Raw genomic sequence first — 22,301 nt, 5'->3', positions numbered from 1 at the left:
TAAAACATCAACACTATTTACCTTTGGAGAAGTCCAGGACTGAGCTGTTTAGATGATTGACTGTATACATCACTTCAGCAGAGACAGTGGTCTTTGCAGATTAGGTCAAGGAACGGGCTGAGCTGTGTGGAGAAGCTCACCTTGCAGCAGCTGCCTGTACCATATTTAGTACGTAAATTCAACATTTCATATGGTCCAAAAAAGGGGGTAGGGAAGGATGAGCGTGGGACCACAGCCCCGTACTCCCTTCTGCCCAACCCCCTCCCTTTTTGGCAGGCTAGAATAGTGATCTGTGCTAGACTCCCCTTGTTCTTATATATGTGGAATCCAAGAACTGGTATTCTTCCTGGCCCCTGTTCAGGCGCATAAGGGAAGGGGAACAGGGCCATCTTTTCCTGTCCTCCTCACTCGTGTCCTCTCTCTTTGCACATCAGCACATGGCTAGGCACAATCCACCCCAAGTTGTTTATGTGTAGTACAATGACCAACACCACCACTACACTAGCAGCAGCTCACTTATAATGCAATGTTTTGCATTTAAAGAGCTTTATGAGGGGTTACCCAAAACTAAGATGACCCTCTGAAACCCCCCAATTCCCCCTCAGAAAAGAACATACACTATATGGCTAGTTTTCATCCAAAGAAAATCTTTAGGAAGTAAATGTGGAGGGTTGAAGGCAGAAACCTGCCCAAGGATCAGTAGTATACTAAAAGGCTGCCACGCTGTATGTCTGGGGTAAAAATTTTATCCTTATTTTCTTCCCAACTAGATCAAGCAATTGATTTAGCAGATTTTAAAGTGGCCATAAAACCCATAATCTCAGTTAAAATATAAGTATACACCTCTTTGCACTACAAAGGAAAGGGTTAAGATGCAGTTATATACTATGAAATTTGGTTAGATAACACATCTTCAAAAATCTTTAACATTCTGAACGAGTGACTTTTGTTAAAATGAATTTTGTTGGCAGCTGGCCTATACTTTACTCAGACATGAACAACAAGCCTCTTTGAATAAGACATCTGACAATCAAAGTTTGCCAAAAGGAGGAGGACAGAGTCCAAAAGGGGAACATTTTGTTTCCAGTCTTCCAGTAGAGCATTATGAACAGTGAAAATTAAAACAAAAAACACAAATTAATCTTTACAAAGTTGCTGACAATGTCTCTAAAAGAACAAAATGCTCTTTGAGCAAGACAATGGGCTACTGACACCAACATTTTACTGGCCTTCTGCTACTATAATTTTTTTCTTGTGCCTATAACTTCTGTGTCCATGCAAATATGTATGGACCAAACTGTCCATGTGCACATACACACGTGTATACGTGTGTGTGTGTCTGTGTGTGTGTGAGAGAGAGAAAACTTGCTAGAGTACAAAGATGGGCATCTTTTTCCATTCTGCCATTAACATTTAAAGCAAGAGGGACAGCAATGAATTATACACGTTTATGAAGTTCCAATCCTGTAACAGTGCCTGTTGGAAGTAAATATACTGAAACTTTATGTATTTGGTGAATCATAAGCCTTAAAGAATGGGTTAAATTGCATGAAGCCTTATGAAATACTCACCTATTTTTAAGCAGAGAGGTGCCAATCACCATACCACCCATTTAAATGACAAGAGAAGGCAGTCAGCACCTTGCAGGATAAAGCACAAAGTGTACCAATAATCTCCTATTTTTTTCCTAAAGGGAAGGCAAGATGACTCTAGTATAAATATACTTTCCCAACTGTTCTGTCCTATACACACACCACAGAACACAAACACACGTACGTTGCACACATAATGGAAAGCTGTTAGTCTGCCTTCCAAGCACACGCATGAGAATGTCAGCAATGACCCAAGCTGACTCTTAATATCCCCAGACATACAGTAAATGCAGAAATACTTTCAACACTTACAAATGAGTTTTTAACTATATAGTAGATGTGATAAAATTTTAAAATGCTTAGTGTAACCCATGCAAGTACCCCAAGCAGCCATATGATAAAAGTAACAGAGCCAAAAAACAAACAAATGAGAAAAACAAAACCCACAGCTCAGCTACATGCAAAAACATAGCCTTGTTTAGGTAAAACTGACCTCATCTAGGATGGTTATTGTGAATTGTGCTGTGCAGAAGTAATTCAGAGTTGTGGTGTGAAAAAGGGTACAGAACACATCTTGTGCCTCATCTACTTCCTTGCCCCTCCAAAAAATTTACTTATTTTTCTTTAAGACACTGGCCTCATAGATAGGAGGGAAGCAGATAATGTGCAGCTATAACTTGATTTTAGTAAGGCTTTTGACACAGTCCTGCATTGCATTCTCATAAGCAAATGGGGGATATGTAGTCTAGATGAAATTACTGTAAATTGGGCGCACCACTGTTTGAAAGACTGTACTCAAAGAGTAATTATCAGTGGTTTGTTGTCAAACTAGGCATGGATAATATAGTGAGGTCCCACAGGGGTCAGTCCTGGGTCTAGCACTATTCAATGTTTTCTTGACTTGGATAATGGAGTGAAGAATATGCTTATAAAATTTACAGATGACACCAAGCTGGGAAGGGCTGCAGGCACTTTGGAGGGACAGGATTAGAATTTAAAACAACCTCGACAAATTGAAGAATTGGTCTGACTTCAACAAAGTCAAATACAAAACAGTTCACTTAGGAAGGAAAAAAATCATATCCCCAACTACAAAACGGGAAATAACTGGCTAGGCGGTAGAACTGCTGAAAAGGATGTGCGGGTTACAGTGGATCACAAACTGAATGAGTCAAGATGATTCAGCTGTGAAAAATATCATTCATACAAACATAAGAATGTCCATATTGGATCAGACCAATTGTCCTGTCTTCCGATGGTGGCCAGTGCCAGATGTTTCAGAGGGAATTAAAAGAACAAGGTAATTTATCAAGTGATCCATCACCTGTCATCAAGTCCCAGCTTCTGGCAGCTGGAAGTTTAGGGACACCCAGAACATGAGTTTGTATCCCTGACCATCTTGACTAATAGCCACTGATGGAGCTATCCTCCATGAACGTATCTAATTTTTTTTTAACCCAGTTATAATTTTTGCCTTCACAACATCCATTCTATCGTGTATTAACAGGAGTGCCATATGTAAGAAATGGGAGGTAATTCTCCTGCTCTACACAGCACTGGGGAGGCCTCAGCTGGAGTACTGTGTCCAACTGTGAGCACCACACTTTAGGAAAGATGTGGACAAATTGGAAAGAGCCCAGAGGAGAGCAAAAACATGATAAAACATGTTAGAAAACCTGACCTATGAGGAAAGGTTAAAAAACCTGGGCATGTTTAGTCTTGAGAAAAGAAGACTGAGGGGGAACCTGATAACAGTCGTCAAATATGTTGCGGGTTGCTATAAAGAGAACCATGATCACTTGTTCTCCATGTCCACTGAAGGTATGACAAGAAGTAATCAGCTTAATTTGCAGCTAGGGAGATTTACGTTGGATATTTGGGAAGACTAACTATTAGGGTAGTTAAGCTCTGGAATAGGCTTCCAAGTGGAACCCTTATCATTGGAGGTTTTTATGAACAGGTTAGACAAACACCTGTCAGGGATGATCTAGGTTTATTTGGTCCTGCCATAGTGCAGGGGGATAGACTTGATGATTTCTCGTCTAACTCCCTGCAACAGTTCTATGATTCTATGCCATTTTTCTCTCTTGTTGTTCTCTAGACCCTCATCTATTTTGATCCTGTACCATTTTCTATAAGGTCATAAAATAAAGAAACAAGCTGCCCTATCACAAATTTGCCCTAGGGATCCTTTTCCTTGGTTGTCTCTGAACTTTGAAGTAAGCACTGTGGTACTTCAGCTGGTGAGGACAATCACAGCTCTGGAAAAAGAATTAAATATCCACAAACTGGAACCGATCCATGTGGCAATAAGCAGCAACCTTACATGGTGCTGGAGCAGGCTAAAGCTTATTTCTGAAACTTGTAAGCAGAGCAATTTCAAATTAACGTTTAATTACAAAATATCTTTTCTAGCTTTCAAACTCTTTCTTGAACATACTGCTTTATATTTATACCTAATGACACCCAATGTGTTAGGTAATCATGGGTGAAAGCTGGCACAATTGCAGCCAATGGGAGGTTTCAACACTGACTGTGATGGGGTCAGGATGTAACTCCATATTTTTGTCTTTGCTGAGACATTATGTGTATACTACACATTGGGTGTGCAACAGGTCACCTCAGGCAGTCTACTATTCTCAAGTTGCTGAGCACACACAGTATCAATGTAAAAAACACAAAATTAGCAAACGTATATTCCACAGAACAGAAGATCAACCACAAGTAGCATTTATGTCACAAAAGAAAGCTGAGCAAATAAAATCAAGAACTGGAATCGGATCAGTCTGTGAAAGACACCACTTGCAGCTGGTTGAGTCTACTTTAGCTTTACAGGAAGAACATGAAATTTTTAGGCTCACCCAAATTTCTTAAGCACTCTGGTGCAACGTTTCTCAAATGCGGCCACCTGGCACCACCAGGAGGTTTTCACGGGGCCACAACAGCCTCCTGGGCAGTGATTGGGGGAGGGGGCAAAGCATCAGCCTCTCACACTCCCTCCTTGTTGCTCCTGGATGCGCAGTGCCCCGCACCACCTCTGGAGAGAGGTGGGGCACAACGCTGCAGGAGCAAGGTGAGTTCTTGACCACCTGGAAGGAGGGGGTTTTGGCAGCAGGTTCCAGCGGTGGGACTTCAGGAGCTTGGCCGTGCGGCCCCGGGCTCCAACCGCGGGGCAGTGGTACTGACCCCCCCAGCTCTGGCCCCATGGCCCTGGGCTCCAGCTGCAGGGCTCCAGCCTCCGGCCTCTGGTTCCAGCTGCGTGGCAGCAGGCTTCAGTCCCAAGGTCTGGCCGTGCAGTGGCAGACGCCGACCCACAGCTCCAGCTGTGCGGCCCTAGCCCCTGGCACTGATCCCCTGCCCCACCTGCACAGCAGCAGGCGCCAACCCACAGATCTTCTGTTCCTGAGCTCCGGCCACGCAGCCATGGGCTCTGGCACCCAGATCCAGCTCTGGCCATGCGGTGCCAGACACTGGTCCCCGGGCACTGACCCACAGCTCTGGCTGCGTGGCAGGAGACTCCAATCCCTGACTCCGGCAATGCAATTCCTGTCCCCAGCTCCTGGCTCTGGCCGTGGGCACTGAGTCCCGGCCCGGCTACAGACACTAGGCAACAGTGGCAACAGACACTAGGCCATGGCTCCGGCCACGCAGTTCCTGTCCCCAGCTCTGGCCGCGGGCGCTGAGCCTTGGCCCTGGCTGCATGGCAAAAGACACCGGGTCCTGGCTCTGTCCACGTGACACCTGGACTCATCACCCATCCCCATTACCCCTGCTGCCTCCCATAGCCCTGCATCCACCCCCTCATTGCGCCAGGCCCCAACTGGCTCCCCATCCCCACATCCATCCCACCATCACCTCTGGCCCCTGCCGCCTCCCGCCGTGTCCCCTCCATCCAGGGCTTAATGAGAAAAGTGATAAACAAACATGCAAGTATCATTTTTCATAGCAAACTTACTAACTATCTGTGAAAAGTGATACCTGTATGTTTGTTAAAAATCACATCACTTTTCACAGCCTCCCAGGTAGGTACTAAGTGTGCTGTGATATTAACAAATATACAAATATCACTCGCAAAGGGGGAGGCAGCGTTATTTGTATTACTGAGTCTGCAAAAAAACCCTACAAATACACATTACAAGGATTTGGATGTGTGTCTGTGCATATTTAATTGTTTTTCCTCAAGTTAATTACGTATTTTAGGAAAAAGTGTCAGTGTGGCCACCAGTGAGAATTGGTGGCCACATTCGGAGGCCACCCAAAAAATGCGTTGAGAGAACCCCCCTACTCTAGTGAAACTGCATGACTGACATTCTTGGTCTCAGTCCCAAATATCCAGCATGACAAATAGAGGGCCTAATCCAATGCCAATTAAGTAAATGAAAGCCTCCATTAACTTCAGTGGCAGTTGGACCCGGTTCACAGTTATCTTGACAAATTAGATGTCTTCCATTGTTGTATGCAGAAGAGCTCTATTTAAACGCAAAAACTTGTCTCTCACCAACAGAAGCTGGTCCAATAAAATGTATTAACTCACTCACCACATCTCTCTAACATGACAAATAGATAATTATATTCCTGATCAAGACAGCATATGCTCTATACAGCCTGATTAAAATCAAGACTATACAACTTAACATGAAGCCCTACACCAGGAATGGCTGAAGGGAGACGAAAGATAATTCATTCTCTAACTTTCCAAACATCCTGTTTCAATTTTTGTAATTATTTATCTGGATGGTGAACAAATAAGTATTTTGTTAACAGCCTTTAATTTAAAAGAACTTACTAGATATCTTTCTTCTTGCCTCATACTTGGGGTGCGGATCATATGATTTTGCTCCCCTCTCCAGTCTCCAAATCGACGGAAAAAATAGTTCGATAAAAATCGGTTGACAGGATCCCTAATAATATTGATGTACACAGGCTGTTCTCCTCCAAACCTGGTGGGGGAAATGTGTAGATCTCATTAGATGTTTGCAGACATACATTCACATCTCATAATCAAATGCTTTAAAAAGTTGTTCTCTGTGCAAGTTTAAAGCTGCTTTAAGATTAGAAGTTGTATGAAGGCTAGAAGTTGTATGAAGAAGTTCTTAATGGTAAAAGTGCCTCAACTCCTTCTAAGAGTGCATAAAGCCCCTTTAAGCTGGAAGATAATTACAGTATTGTATTAAGATACACACATTTCAGCCAGAGAAACGCTCCCTACTATGAAGAGCAACTATGACAACTTTTATTCTACTTGGGCTCTCTCCTTGAATTTTTCAGTTTCTGCAGTTAAATCTGGTTCTTTGGATTCATATTTCCATGTACTAATTTCCCATCTGGGAAATCATGACAAGGCAGGGGTGGCTGAAATGGAAACAAAATGCAACCCTTGGAGTTCTACAAGGTGGCCCTGCAATCACCTTCATCTTTAAAATAAAGGCCATGATCTGAGAGATGACAGCTGCCAGCTTGCAATGCTCAATCTTGTTGCAGAAGCATTCACTTGGAAAAAGTGAAAGAACTAAAATCATGCTTCACAGAGCTGGGTGGAATTCATTGTTTTTATATGCTGTGGCTTATACAAATATTTTTCCTTATTTTTGTTAATGGCTATTATTATTTATTTAGCACCTTAACTTTGCATGTTGAGATATCTATCTATAAAGAGACAACCCCTGCCACAAAGAACTTAAAATATGAATCACCAGTACATAGAGATTTAAGGAAAAGGAAGGGGTAGCGAAAGTTGGGACTATCATTAAAACAAAAGCAAAATGCAACCTAAGCCCTCAGATCTCGCAGATGAAGCCATAAACCAGGGCTTCCTCTCTAGATCAAGAACACCCTTACAATAGATGCTGGGATCTCTCTTTTGTTATCTCCCGGGGTGAGGCAATGGTTTACAATCTCCCCTCGCCCCTAATTTCATGTGGGGGGAAGATAAGACAGCTGGCTCTCTACCATATCTTTTGTTTTTAGTATGCTGGAAAAGTAATCATATTTCTCAATTTAAGAAATCCTCTTCGGGAGAACAGGCTTACCTCACCAACCCAATAGTGAGAGAAAGAAAGTTGCTTGTGTTACTCCTTCAGCTAAAATATCTGAAGTGAAAAGGGGATATTGCAGGCTACAAAAGCCTCAAGACAGCAAAAATGGGAGTAGAGCCTGTTGGGAGAGAGGTATTCCTAGGGTGGCCCCAACTGGGAACTTGTCTGAACTAAGGATGGGGGGAATGTTTTAGTATTTAAAATTTACAAAATGACATGTTGATTCATGAAAGCACTTAAGCAGGTGCTTCAGTGCCATTGAGTTTGATAGAACATAAGCACATGCTTAATATGATTTTGTGAATAAGGATACTTTTCTGAATTGGGACTCAAAGCTTCAGGGGAAAAAAAATTGATCAGAGGAGAGAAAATTGCAATTGTCATTTAGCAAGAGGGAAATAAAACTAATCTTTAAGCATCTCTTAATTTTCTAAACTAAGACATGAGAATGAAATGTTAGAACATTTTATAAATAATACAGAACCAGGAAAAAGTTTTTAAAATGTAAATTTTAGTTAAAAAAAAGAAAGAAAAATGTGTATAGCAATGTGTACTTGATATTTATTCTATAGGACTTCCCAGTCTGCTCCATCTTCTTCTCTATGTGCCCACAGACCAGTGAGTAAAGCCTGCAAGTGCTTATACACATGGCTAACTTTATGCATGTGAGCAGTTGGATTGATATCTGAGATCAGCTTTTGCAGCTTCAGTGCTATAATTGCAGAGACAACATAAAAAACTGAACTTCCAGATTTAGAAACCAGGATGTTACTTACTTCCCGATTAGAGCACTTTATGAGTGTAGACCTCTTTCGGAATTAAGTCTGTTTTGGCATTTGTACAGATATGCATTTTTTCTAACAGAAGGTTGGAGTCTGAAATATTATAAGCTGTGTTTACACGATTATCTGAACTGTTCAGCTCCAGAATGCAAACATCCATGGTAAGCAACAGCTGCCTGACATGATGCATCTTCAGGGTATTAACAGCAACAACAAAGATTAGCAAAGTAAACTCAATATAATTATACATGTATGTTATATAGTATAAACATCAATAAAAGCAAACTAAATATTATTCAAGAAAGATTAATTCAAACTAGGACAAGTGCAGAGGACTAATAGACTCACCAGGAAAATGGATAGCCTATTGTAGGAGAGGAGTCTAAAAGTGACTCATTTGTTAGGCAGCAAAACAAAGGCTGAGAGGGGCTATGATTGCCCTGGATAAATACACGGGTGGGGGTGGGGGGCTGCGACGAGGGACAACACACCACGGAGGGAAAAGAGATATTTAACTTAAGGACAATGTTGTCACAAGAACAAATGGGCATAAACTGGCCTTGGAGAAATTTAAACTGGAAATTAGAAGGTTTCTAACCATCAGAGGACTGAGGTTCTGCAACGGCCTCCAAATAGGAGTACTGGAAGCAAGCAACTGGACTAGTTTTAAAAAGGGGCTTGATAAATTATTGAACATGATTATATGACAAGTTTGTCTGATACCAGAGGCCGGACTCAACGACCCAGAAAGTCTCTTTCAGTCCTATATTCCTATTTAAGTTTTCAGCGTGAGGACCTTTTGCTAATAATATAAACCATCATATGAACAATACTCCTCGGCTGTACTCATACACCCTGAATTGTTTTGTTCTATGATTATATATCATATATTATTCATGCATAAAGTACATGTATTGAGAAGCACACAACAAACAGTAATACTGAGCCATATCCTCCTCAGACTGAGTGAGTGGAGTTTTGCCATTTCCCTCCATGGCATTAGGATTGGACTATAAATATGCAGGGCCCCTGATCATTCTAACTATGTTGTAGGGCTCAGCTGCAATAACTTTACAACAATCTGGGGCAGAGCCTCAGCGGGTGTCAATTGTCCTCTGAAGTCAGTGGAGCTGGGGTTCTGCCCCTTTATTTCTATACTTAACTTCTAATCCTAACTGATTACTGTGGTATATAATAACCCAGTTATTTTAGGTTTAATTACATATTATATCATAGTTTTAACTGTTGCGTTTACAGCTATAATTTATGAATAGTTATCAAAATAACCATTGGATTTTGGGGCATCCATGATACTTATACTCATCAATAGTACATCTACTTGTTCTCAGAAAAAAAGTAGTTAACATTTTACAATTAATTTAGAAGGTTGAATGATGTGCCAAGTGCTGCAAATTTTCTTTGGAAAGGGAGTCTCCAGTGTGTTCCAAATTTTCCTATTTATTTGAATGAAAGCTCTGCTGAAATCTGCTTGCAGATCACATTTAAATTACAACAGCAATGAAAGAATTACAAAAACAACTGGTGGTTGATTTGTTTGGTTTTTAAATGGAGGACAGATCCTTTACCAATAACTTAGAGAGTTTCTCTCAGCTGTTACATACTTTAATTACATTCGTTTCTAGGTGAGACTAGAACTCGGGGGAACTAGCCATTGAATTTCAAGCAGTTTCTGTATTCCAGCTCAGTAGCTAAAATATACACAGAAAGAATCAGGTTTACTCATCTCTTCAGGCAAACTGCCTTCCTTGAGGGAAACAAGTTTGCCAGCCTCACAGCAATACAAGAACTTTTGCTACATCTTAATCTTCTCATTTAAAAAGTTCCTGTACATAAATTAATATGTTTAAAGCTAAAGTTAGTTATATTGTAATGGAGTTCTGACAGTCATGCACTACCAGTCTACATCAGCACACAACTCTCCTTAAAAAGAAATGACAACCTCTTTTTTTTTTTTTACAGCTGTGCGTGACCAAGAATCAATAACGCTTATAGCACAATTATCCAGGAAACATTGCACGTTTAATTAAATTGTAGCGTTATCATAGGACCACTGTGCCATTTCACGTTACCAGACATGAAGCAGGGCTTCACAAGAGGACTGCACAAAGACACTGTTAATTTAAATGACTATGACAACTGGTAAGTGCTTCAATTTTTCTAAAAACTAAATTATATCAAAACGAATCTTCTGAAGAGGAAGTCTGATTTACAGAAACAGAAATAGGAGGGCATGGCAATGTCAAGTATCAATATCTATTTCGGGCAAAGTAAACCTGTTTTCTATCCAAAATACCAGAGGTGAGCAGGCTCATGAGGACCTTCCCAAAGATGATGTGCTGCAATCAGTAATTTATTTAACACAATCCTCAGACTAGTGTTTCTCCACCCACAGTACTGCCAACCCAAGTATTCAAAATCACAAGTCAGGCCCACCAACATCATGAGTATTTTTTTTAATTGGGTACTTTTTATTTGCCTTGTAGCTTTTGAGCATTTAGGCTACACTTGAATCACTTTTTCAGGCTTTTCTTCAATGAAAGCTAAGGTTCTCACCCCAAACACAAGGCTTCCATAAGTTGGGGCTTTCAGAAAAATCACATCAAACGGTGCAAGGCTTACAAGAGTTGGCGCAAGTGCAAGAGTTGGCAACACTACACGCATTAACTAAAATTTCTGGAGCTCTGTTATCAGTGCCAGAAATACCATTTTCTGGAGTTAAAATTTTGGGAAATATCATCATAAAATAGTGATTCCTCTGTAAATTGCATAGTCTACCAAACAGTCAGCAGATTACATTAAAAAGCACTGGAAGTCATCCTCCCTCTTAGCACCTGTCTTCATGGTGCATCAGTGTGTACCAGCTGGGATGTAAGCTCTAGTGCACACTAGCAGTTGCACACTCATTGGACCATGTGGACCGAGTTGGTGTGTACTAAACAGTTCAGAGCGCGCAGTAATGTAGTACAGTTTGAAATGGGACTACATTGTAACATGCACCACAGACCTTTCATAAGAATGGCCATAATGGGTCAGACCAATGGTCCATCTTGCCCAATATCCTGTCTTCTGATAGTGGCAAATGCCAGTTGCTCCAGAAGGAATTAACAGAACAGGTAATCATTAAGTGATCCATCCTCTGTTGCCCATTCCAAGCATCTGACAAACAGAGGCTAGAGACATTATCGCATCCTGGCTATCCTCCATGAACTTACCTAGTTCTTTTTTGAACTTTGTTACAGTCTTGGGCTTCACAACATCCTCTGGCAAGGAGTTCCACAGGCTGACTGTGTGTTGTGTGAAAAAATACTTTGTTTGTTTTAAACCTGCTGCCCATTAATTTCATTTGGTGACCCCTTGTTCTTGTGTTAAGAGAAGGAGTAAACAACACTTCATTATTTACTTTCTCTGCACCAGTCATGATTTTATAGACCTCTATCATATTCCCCTCTCATAAATATAAAGGGAAGGGTAAACCCCTTTGAAATCCCTCCTGGCCAGGGGAAAGCTCCTCTCACCTGTAAAGGGTTAAGAAGCTAAAGGTAACCTCGCTGGCACCTGACCAAAATGACCAATGAGGAGACAAGATACTTTCAAAAGCTGGGAGGAGGGAGAGAAACAAAGGGTCTGTGTCTGTCTGTATGTTGTGTCTTGGCCGGGGATAGACCAGGAATGGAGTCTTAGAACTTTTAGTAAGTAATCCAGCTAGGTATGCGTTAGATTATGATTTCTTTAAATGGCTGAGAAAAGAATTGTGCTGAATAGAATGACTATTTCTGTCGTGTATCTTTTTTGTAACTTAAGGTTTTGCCTAGAGAGATTCTTTGTTTTGAATCTAATTACCCTGTAAGATATCTACCATCCTGATTTTACAGAGGTGATTTCTTTACTTCCATTTACTTCTATTTCTATTAAAAGTCTTCTTGTAAGAAAACTGAATGCTTTTTCATTGTTCTTAGATCCAAGGGTTTGGGTCTGTGGTCACCTATGCAAATTAGTGAGGCTTTTTATCCAACATTTCCCAGGAAAGGGGGGGTGCAAGTGTTGGGAGGATTGTTCATTGTTCTTAAGATCCAAGGGTCTGGGTCTGTAGTCACCTAGGCAAATTGGTGAGGCATTTTACCAAACCTTGTCCAGGAAGTGGGGTGCAAGGTTTGGGAAGTATTTTGAGGGGAAAGACGTTTCCAAACAGCTCTTCCCCAGTAACCAGTATTTTTTTGGCGGTGGTAGCGGCCAATCCAAGCACAACGGGTGGAATATTTTGAACCTTGGGGAAGTTTTGACCTAAGCTTGTAAAGATAAGCTTAGGAGGTTTTTCATGCAGGTCCCCACATCTGTACCCTAGCGTTCAGAGTGGGGAAGGAACCTTGACATCCCCCTTAGTCGTCTCTTTTCCAAGCTGAAAAGTCCCAATCTTATTAAATCTCTCCTCATATGGAAGCTGTTCCATACCGGTAATGATTTCTGTTGCTCTTTTCTATACCTTTTCCAATATATCTTTTTTTGAGATGAATACTGCATGCAGATCTGGTCGCCCCAAGATGTGGGTGTACCATGGATTTATAACAGAGGCAAGGGTATTTTTTGTCTTAATATCTATCACTTTCCTAATGATTCCCAACATTCTGTTTGCTTTTTTGACTGCCGCTACAGGGCGTGCCAGCAGGGTCCACATGGATCAGTTAGTGTGCAACATGCTAGTGAGCACTAGAATTTACACCCCACTTAGTGCATTAGTACACACTAATGCACTATATAGGCAAGCCCTTAGACTGTATGTGCCTTAGGCACAGAACAGGATTTCATCTGTGCCTTGTATAGTGCTGAGGACACCACAATAGTTTAGCAAATATGAAATCAAATGAATTACTATTACTATTCTCTTCTAGACACTACTATCCCCTCCCATTTGTAACTGCATAACATCTCTGTGGCAAGCAGCCACTTGTTCAGAGAAAACCCCTGGCGGGCTGGGCTGGTTTGTTTACCTGCTGTGTCCACAGATTTGGCCGATCGCAGCTCCCACTGGCCGCGGTTCGCCACTCCAAGCCAATGGGGTCTGTGGGAAGCTGTGCGGGCCGAGGGATGTGCTGGCTGCTCTTCCCACAGCCCCCACTGGCCTGGAGCAGCGAACCGCGGCCAGTGGGAGCTGCGATCGGCCAAACCTGCGGACGTGGCAGGTAAACAAACCAGCCTGTCCCACCAGGCTTTCCCTGAACAAGCGGCAGACCAGCTTTGAGAACCACTGCCATAGAACACATGCAAGTGCTGCATGGACCACAGCTTGCAAACCTGTGAACTGACTCTTTATCGGAGACTCATTTCAAGGGGACAAGATCAATTTACCAACAAATCACACTTCCATCAAAATATATATGTAACCCCCTTTCCTGTTCACTGGCCCAGTATGAGGTTGTTCAAGATAGGGGAAGCCTGCCTTGTGACTTTTTACACAACTTTGGGAAACTGGGCCTGAGGCTCCTTTATGTACTCTGTGGTGTGTGTTCACCTCAGACCAGACCCACTCAGACAAACACCCAGGAACAAGACTTTATTCTGTAAAGAACATAGAACAGGATTACAGTCCAGCAGCCTTCTCTCTGCTTGTCTGTACGTGCTCCCAGCTCAGTCAGTGCTGAGATCTCCTGCCATGGGGGGCAGAGGGTACATCCAGGCAGGAGTCAGGGAGTTCTCCCCAGATCCCACAGTTTGTAGCCCATAACTTGTAGTTGTTCCCAGGGCTGCTGTTATAGCCCAAGGCCCAGTGTGCTTCATATATATATTTTCCCTTCTACTGTTATGTCTAAGGCAATTATAAATGAAAGATTAGAGAAGAATATATTTCTCTAGTCTGCTTGCTTTTGCATCTCACATCACTCTGTGTACAACCAGTTTCATTGCTTCCCTGCCATAGTCAGTTCTTTTTTCCTGTTTGCGTGGGTCACGCAGCAGAAGAGGAGAGGAAGAAATTAAAAATAAAAACCAATGTGGATGTAAAAACTACACAAAAAAGGTAGGTAGTTCAGAAGTGACACCTGACAACTTTTAATCCATTTTATGCAACTGACTAGATTTCAGGTTAACAATGTCCCTTTAATCAACAAACTGTCCTTAAAAGGCTAATATAACTTTAGCCTTTATAACTTTAAACTATAAAAACTATAAACAGTTATAACTTTATAACTTTTTGATATATCTGAAGCACATTTATGATAGCACTGGGAAACCAAGGTTACAATAATCTGATAGAATGCTCTATGCTGCCTCTGATGCGGTGTTCAGCCCACAGAAGGGTTAATATGGGCCACAAGGAGCCAATTAACTTTATATGCTGCAGCTGGAGCAGAACCAGGGATTGATAAAGCCTAATGGCAGATAAGCCCAACTGGAAGAGGAGTATAAAGTAGGGAAGCAAGGGCAGAAAGGGGTTGCAGGGAAGATATCTCCAGTCATTTTCTAAAAGAAGGGGGAATTGGCCATGGACGAAAAAGAGATACTGGGGTAGGATAAGTCTCGGGGTTCTGCTCTGGACTAGGGAATCTTACAAGAGGCCTAGAGGAATGAAGTAGCCCAGGGGAGCAGTTGAATCACTGGAGGTAAACCCAGAGATAGGCAAGAAGATAGAGATGGAGTAAGAATCAAGGGAAACAACAACCGGCACTGAGACTGAGCAGACCTAGGTTGCTAGTCATAGGGTCCCCGGCCTCGAACCAGACTAATAGGTGGACCTGGGATCCCCTTCCAACCACTGGCAAAGTGGTACAGGACCTGGAATTGGAATAGAAGACTACTTGCGACAGCATACGGACAGCATGTCCAGGAGGACTTAATTACCTTAGAAGAGGGGGCAGACTGTATATTGACCTGGCCAGAGGACTGAGTCACAAAGAGGGAGTACTCTTGGTCACAGCCAGAGGGGTCACAGCTTGAACAACCAAAAGAAAGGGTTGCTAGATGGCGCAAAAGCTAATTCCCAGACCCAGCCACAAAGAGGTGCATCTGTGGTGAGTGGAACCCCCTTCAGACTGCCTTATTCCACACAGTGTTTTTCAAAAATGCCCCAGAATACCGAAAGGCCAAAGAGCACACAGTAGTTGTGCTGAGTCTTCCATTAAGTGATGGTTACTGTCATTAAGAGGTTGAGTTCAAAAGGGGAAAAGAAGAAAAAAAAAAAAAAAAAAAAGAGGTAAGAGGGACCGTAGCACCTGGTGGCCATTCAGTCAGTATGCACTCTACAAGATGGACCTTGCAAAGTGATAGAAAATGTCTTACAATGTGTATAATGACTATATATAAAAGCTACAGTTTTAAGCTTGTGCATTCAACTTTGACATTTCCTGACTTAAGGGTTTTACCATGCAGTCTTAACTTTTCTCTTAACATAGTTTTTAATGGCATTTCCTAAGGAGAAAGTTGTCTTAAGAAAAAAATCCATAAACCTGGATCTATTAGCTAGATAATATCAGAATACTCTACACCGCTCCAGGTGTGCATCCAAGTGCTCCTGCAACTGAACTGTGCTAGCCAACAAGCAGTGAATGAACTAGGGCTGTTATACTCTCACTTTTTACTATGCACTAAAGCCTGGTTCATTCAACATACACTTAGTCTGTATCTTGGCAGATGTGTGCATTCAGTACTCAGTCACATCAGCAGCACACACATGCACAGCACAGACTACTTCCCTTCCCAACGTTGCTGTGTGATGGTTCAAACACATCACTGATTAAGTGATATATTTACATTGTGTGTGCAAAGTGCAACTTTCAAAGCTTCTTAAATCAGCAAAATCTCAATCAGTTTTGAACAGATCAAAGACACTTCTCTTCAATTAAGGGAATCTCTCCATTGAATTTTAACTTTCTATATTCTCAGCCATTTCAGATGCATAACTGTTCATTAAAAGGTTGCACTAATTACTTATAATGCAGAAACTATAATTTTCTGAAACGTTACTCATACTAAAACACAGGCTTCAGTGTTTAATACTTCCTCCCGAAAGTAGAAAATAAATGTTGTCTACTGTAGAGACCAGGGCTAGAAAATTTCATCTTAAATGGCCACATTTTTAAACAGTTATGAGTAACTGAAAACAGAGTTTAGAATAGAAACCCTGCCTCAGCAACGTTAACTATTGTTCCAGGCATTACTATAATATTATCGTTCAGGGATACTCTGGGAATGTCAAACCATTTTTTAAAATTGAACTCTTGAACTGCTTCTGAGTTGGAGAAAGAAAGCTGTTCAATCAAAAAGGCGGGGGTGGGGGGGAGGTATTCTGACACCACTGTGAAACTGCTCTATGTTTTCAGCTTCAAAGGTTAGCCCCAGGTGTAACAGAACTACAGCTATTTGAGGAAAGGGTCAATATTTGACTTTTTTTTGAAGGATATAAGTATGGAAACAAAATTACTTCACTAATGAAAGTGGACACTATTTGGAAATCAGAGTTATGGACTAATCTGAACTGAATTTTGCTTTTATATTTTTATATAAAGCACCAGAGAGCATGCTTTATTTCTACCAGTAATTCAGAATTTACTTTTGAGTGGAGGTAAACTGTTCAAACTTACTAGCAGTACTGTATCCTACAGTGCCTGCCTCTCTAGATAATTTAACACATAAATAAATCTGTGTTAGCTGCAGTGCCTGTTTTTAAGAAAATAGCATAACAGTTAAAGAATGCTTGTTCTTGAGAAATACTTTTTCAAAAACAAAACACACACACAATAGTATATTTGAGGAATGATGGAAACGGAGACAAAAATTTACTTATGTTGGAACTATATTCAAACAAACAAACAAACAAACATGGGGAAATCACAAGGAGGGGGACTTGTGGTATGTAAATGGAAACCAAAGTAATTTTACGTTTTCCAAAGTCACTGCTGCTTCCTGTTACGTAGTAAAAAATGAAACAGAACAGCACTCAAGCCACAGCATTCTAATGAAGAGAGAATTAATTCTTAAATCTTAATGATGTACATTTGTTCACACTGGATTAAGACAAGTAGCTGGAATGAACTGAAACAGAAATATTAAGAACCAAGCTTATAATTAAATTTACTCTTTTTCTTATTTGAAAAAGAATGCTACATAATTTTGTGGGCTTTTTTTTTTTAACAACAAAAACGGTTGCTCGCAAGTGGATTGTGACTACTTCAGAAAGTGAAGAGTTCACAGCTGTAATAAACATGAAAAAGCATCTTTCTATACAAGTGGTCTTTTTAATGGATCTAGGTCTTATGAACTCAGCCAGCCAATCTTTACACTAATAATTGCGACTTGCCAGTCATTGGCAGAGACAGGCCTTTGAACCAAAGCATACCACATTCCTCTGTAATGTTCCGTTACACAATATCAGGGTGAGGCAAGCTCCGCCTCCAACTCCACCTGAGCAGGGATCTGCTGTCTGTGGTCCAAAGTTGCAGCAACACCCATTGTGTGTGCTGGTGACAGGACCAAATGCTCTACTAGCTCTGGACCAGGTGATGAGTAGCATGATAGTCATATTAAAAGCTTGACCTACATCATACCAAGAAGGCCTTGACTCTGCTACCTTTCACATGACTCCCTGCAAATGTTTTTTCTGCTATTCTGAAATTTGTGATATTTGGGACATACACCACGTGTCTTAAGTAGCTGCCCAGGCTGATTTAGTTATTGTTTTTAGAGTCCAAAAAGGGCTCTACATGCACAGTTGAAGCTTCTTCCTGCTTAAGTTTGGTTAGCAATCCCTCTCATGAAGTGACTGATACTAAGCGACATTTATGATCAAGTACAAAGAACTCCTCCTCCTCATTCAGCTCCTCTGGAATAAGCATTTTGTGTTATGTGTTATTCCAGCCGCACAAAACATTCAGCACTTCTTCCAGTAACCACAAGACTCAATCGATCCGTAATGTTTTCGGTTGTAACAAAATTACAGGCATTTATATCTTTGTTACCTTGAAGTATATGCATTTTTGGAAATATTAAATTGGACCCTATTTCATATTGCAGCTGCTATTGTAGAAAAATGTTACTTTACATACATAGAGAAAAGTCCTTAAATAGAAAAAAACAATCTTAAAAAGAAAAAGCAATGTATTCCTTAAAAAGGAAAAGCAAAGGAAAAGTTAAGGAATATACTCAACACTGGTATTGAACGGGGATTTTAATTTGAGGAGGAAAAAAAGCTAGATATGGGTCCAATCCTGCAATGAGCCCCAGAAGGGCAGATTTCTATCTTCCATGGAGCCCTGCTGAATTCATCGGAGTTCTGCAGAGGTGGATGGGTCTGCTTATGTGGAGTTCACTGCAGGAACAGAGCCTAGATTATTAACAACAGCTTCTGGCATATCTTTACATGTGTCAGAAAAACATGTTCTTATTAGTATGTGAGCATGAGAATTTTTCTTTGGAAATACAGGGGAAAAATGTTTTAATCCAATGCAATTGCAGTAAAAACCAATTAAGGGACCTTTATTCAATAAGAGTTGAAAGCTCTCAGCACATTCCAGGCAGCAATCTGAGAATACATGTACATAATAGAGGTGGCAAAAATATCTTCAAAAAAGTGTTACATTTATCAGTCAATTTTCCATGAAAAAAGTGATAAGACAACCACTGCCACCACCACTTTCAATTACCTGCTTTTAAGGTACTATAAAAGTTCAAAAAAAATTTTTTTTAAAACACACACAACACATATAGTGCAGCCAAATACAAACGTATACATGTAGAAACAAGGAATGGAGGTCATAATTACACAAAGTAGGGGACTGTACCCAGGAATGAAGTGACTCTGCAAAGAACTGAAGGGACATTGTGGACAAGCAACTCAACATGAGCTCCTAGTGCAATGCTGTGGCAAAAAGGACTCTTGCAGTCCTTGGATATATAAACACAGGTGAGTAGGAGAAGGGAGGTGATTTTACCCCTCAGTAGGGCATAGGTGAAACCAAGAGTGGCATACTGCATACAGTTCTAATGTCCACATTTTAAAAAGATGTTGGAAAAAGGGGTGCAGGAAAGAGCCACAAAAATGATTTGAACGCTGGACAAAATGTCTTACCATGAGAGACTCAAAGAAGACTGAGTGTATGCATACAGTGTCTAAGTACCTTCACAGGGAGAAAATAAAAGGCTCTTTAATTTAGCAGAGGAAGACTTAACAAGAAGCACGGACTGGAAGCTGAAGCCAGACAAATTCAAATGAGAAATCAGGCACCACCCTTACCACTGATGGTGATTAACCATTAGAACAAACTACCAAGGGGAGTGGTGGATTCCCCATCTTTAAGGTCTTCAAATCAAGACTGGATGATGCCCTTTATGGAAGACGTGCTTTAGTCAGACACAGTTATTGGGCTCAATATATGGGTAACTTGGTGAAATGGTCTGTGATAGAGTGTAACTAGGAGTGAAAAATTGGGTGGGCCCCAACTTATGGTGGATGGGCAATGACCAAAGTGCTCTGCTCATTTCAGCAGGATTCACTATCACAATGCTCAGTCCGTAGTGCAGCCTGCCTGCTCCCCGCTCCACTCAGCGGCAGAGCCGAGCGCACTGGTACATCGGCAGTCACACTCTGTCGGTGATCAATGCGCTTTGGCAGAGCAGGAGATCGCAGGCTGTGGGCATCAACGCTCACTCGGGCTACTTTGGAGCTAACCCCAGCCCAGATAATGCTGCCTTTGCATTTGTGGGAGGCTCTATCCAGGCTTGTTGCAATGCTCGGGGGCTCACCTGAAGTGTGATGATTGGGTTCCGTGGGGAGGGCAGCCTGCTTCCAAAGGCTGGCAGGGGCAATGTGGATGGCCCCAGAAGCAGTGCAGACTGAGGTGCTAGGGTATGCCTTAGCCAGCCCCTGTGCTGGCATCCTCGCCCCAGCACACAGCTCCTAGAAAGGACAGGGCTAGGTTTTGCCCGCTTCATCCCTTGGGTCCCCAGTAGTGACAGCTCTCATTCTTTGCCCTCTTTTCTCCTGACTCCCCCGGCTCACTCCCCAGTCCCTCTGACCCCAGCTTGCCAGATCCCAGATCCGCAGCTCCTCTGACATCCCTCTGGCCTCTGATCCCCCTTCCTCTCTCTCCTCCTCCACTCATTGCTGGAGGTGAAGTAGTGGTGACAGAACACAAGTAGGCTTCAACTGATCTCTGCCACACAGCTGACCAGGGTGCTGAGCAGCCCCCCTCTTTCTTCCCACTGGGATAAAGGCACTTCTCCAGAGTGGAATGTCAGAGCCTGGGATCTGCCAGTGAAGTGCTGAGCCTGGGCAATGGGACCTCCTGTAGTTGGGAGACACCCTCCCCTCCCCACGGAATGGCAGCACCAGGGCCTCCGATTGCTCCAGGCAGCATCCCCTCTCACTACAAACCATCTCATCACTGCACCCCAGCTCCTTCCACCATGGGATGGCAGCAGATGTTGCTGCTCTCCCTGTAGCTCCTGGCCCTGCTGCTGATTTAAACAGTAGTTACATAATATGTAGGGGTCTTATAAGGCACATTTATAGTTTGTGATGGTGGTTTTGCTTATTTTGGGTTTGTATTTTCTTAGTAAGAATTGACAGTGTAAATTAAAATAGGCATCAATGGTTTAGATTTCTAGTCTTAGTTACAATGACTATGTGCAGGATTATACTGAGTAGTGAAGCAGTGTCAGAGAGTTTTCTCCACTTTCCCTAGCTGTAATCTTTATCAATCTGCAGATTTTCTACATTTACATTTTCAGGATGTGAAGTACTAAGTATTATACTCGGATTCTAATACATGTTTTTCCCCATTGTATGTATATTTGGTATGTTACCGAAAAGGTATTAAATGTGCACTATAAATGGTACATTACTGTAAAAGTGTTCCAGGTTGAACTGTTCATTCAGAATGGTACTCATTAGCTATATCTGTCTCTACAGAACAGCCCAGCCAGCACTTTCTAAGCCATACGGTTCCCCTAGTTTGATCTGACATTGTAAAAACTCTGCAATCTACAAGAAAGCAAAAGCGAGAGAGTCAAAATATGCTGGGAAAACTAAATGTGTTCTGCCTCAGAGTTTGAAAACACATGACCAATACCTAATAGGCCAATACAGAGGATCAGGGGGATGCAAGAGCTGTTCCCTGGTAGAAGCCAATGCCTTTTCCTGGGAAGAGTCAAGGATTCTCACCACAGTGGTGGTCTTAGCCCTTCTTCAGTCATCTGTGTTTCATATCAGTCTCAGATGGTAGGTATTTTATACCTTTGAAACCCTTCCTCTATCAAAGACTTCTTTTTCTGTCTGCCTTACTCTGTGGCCTCCTGATTTCTAGGAGGTGGGTAACAGTGAGGAGCAAGTTGTCTCCACTACTCTATTATCGAGCTTCCAGGCTGCTGCTGGAGGAAGAGGGATCTCCACTTCTCAACCTAGATGCAGGGTTTGTGGTCTGTTGCCTTTTTTTTTTTTTTTTTTAAGGGGGTGGGGTTTCATCCTCTGTAAATAGTTGCACTAAGAGGTGCTTTCAGTGACTCCTATTTATCATATAATGCACTTGGAAGGAAGGCTAACACACAGGCCTGCTAGCCAGGAGATCTAGATTCTTTGCCCTGTTTTACCACCACCTTTCTGTGTGCATTCCTTTGCTGCCTCTCAGAATCTTCCCAAACAGAAATGGGTGAAATTGACTTAATTTTGGTCAGTTTCATGGTTCTGAAATGAAAAAAATGACCTGAGTTTTTGTAATCTATCAGTATTCGAGTTGTCTGAATACTCAGGAAGACAGCATTGCGCACCTTTTTACGTTGGGTGGTTACCTTCACAACCAGAAGGGCTATTTTTTTTTTAATTAAAAGATATTTTGTAGAAATTACAGTCTCAAATTTGAAAGGGACTTAAGAGCATACTTGACTTTAAG

General features: G+C 41.8%; 1 protein-coding gene across 1 annotated transcript in view; it reads right to left on the bottom strand.

Annotated features, from left to right (window-relative positions):
* UST (uronyl 2-sulfotransferase) overlaps positions 1-22,301 on the bottom strand; it is a 283,170-nt gene that overhangs the window by 104,980 nt on the left and 155,889 nt on the right. Inside the window, exon 5 of the mRNA XM_077811788.1 lies at positions 6,379-6,532. Within this exon, the coding sequence (XP_077667914.1) occupies positions 6,379-6,532 (154 nt within the window). The remainder of the gene's footprint in view (positions 1-6,378; positions 6,533-22,301) is intronic.

The sequence above is a fragment of the Eretmochelys imbricata genome, chromosome 3, assembly GCF_965152235.1.
Source record: "Eretmochelys imbricata isolate rEreImb1 chromosome 3, rEreImb1.hap1, whole genome shotgun sequence".
Taxonomy (NCBI): Eukaryota; Metazoa; Chordata; order Testudines; family Cheloniidae; genus Eretmochelys; species Eretmochelys imbricata.
Note: the sequence above shows the minus strand (reverse complement) of the source record. Positions and strands in the feature narration are given on the sequence as shown.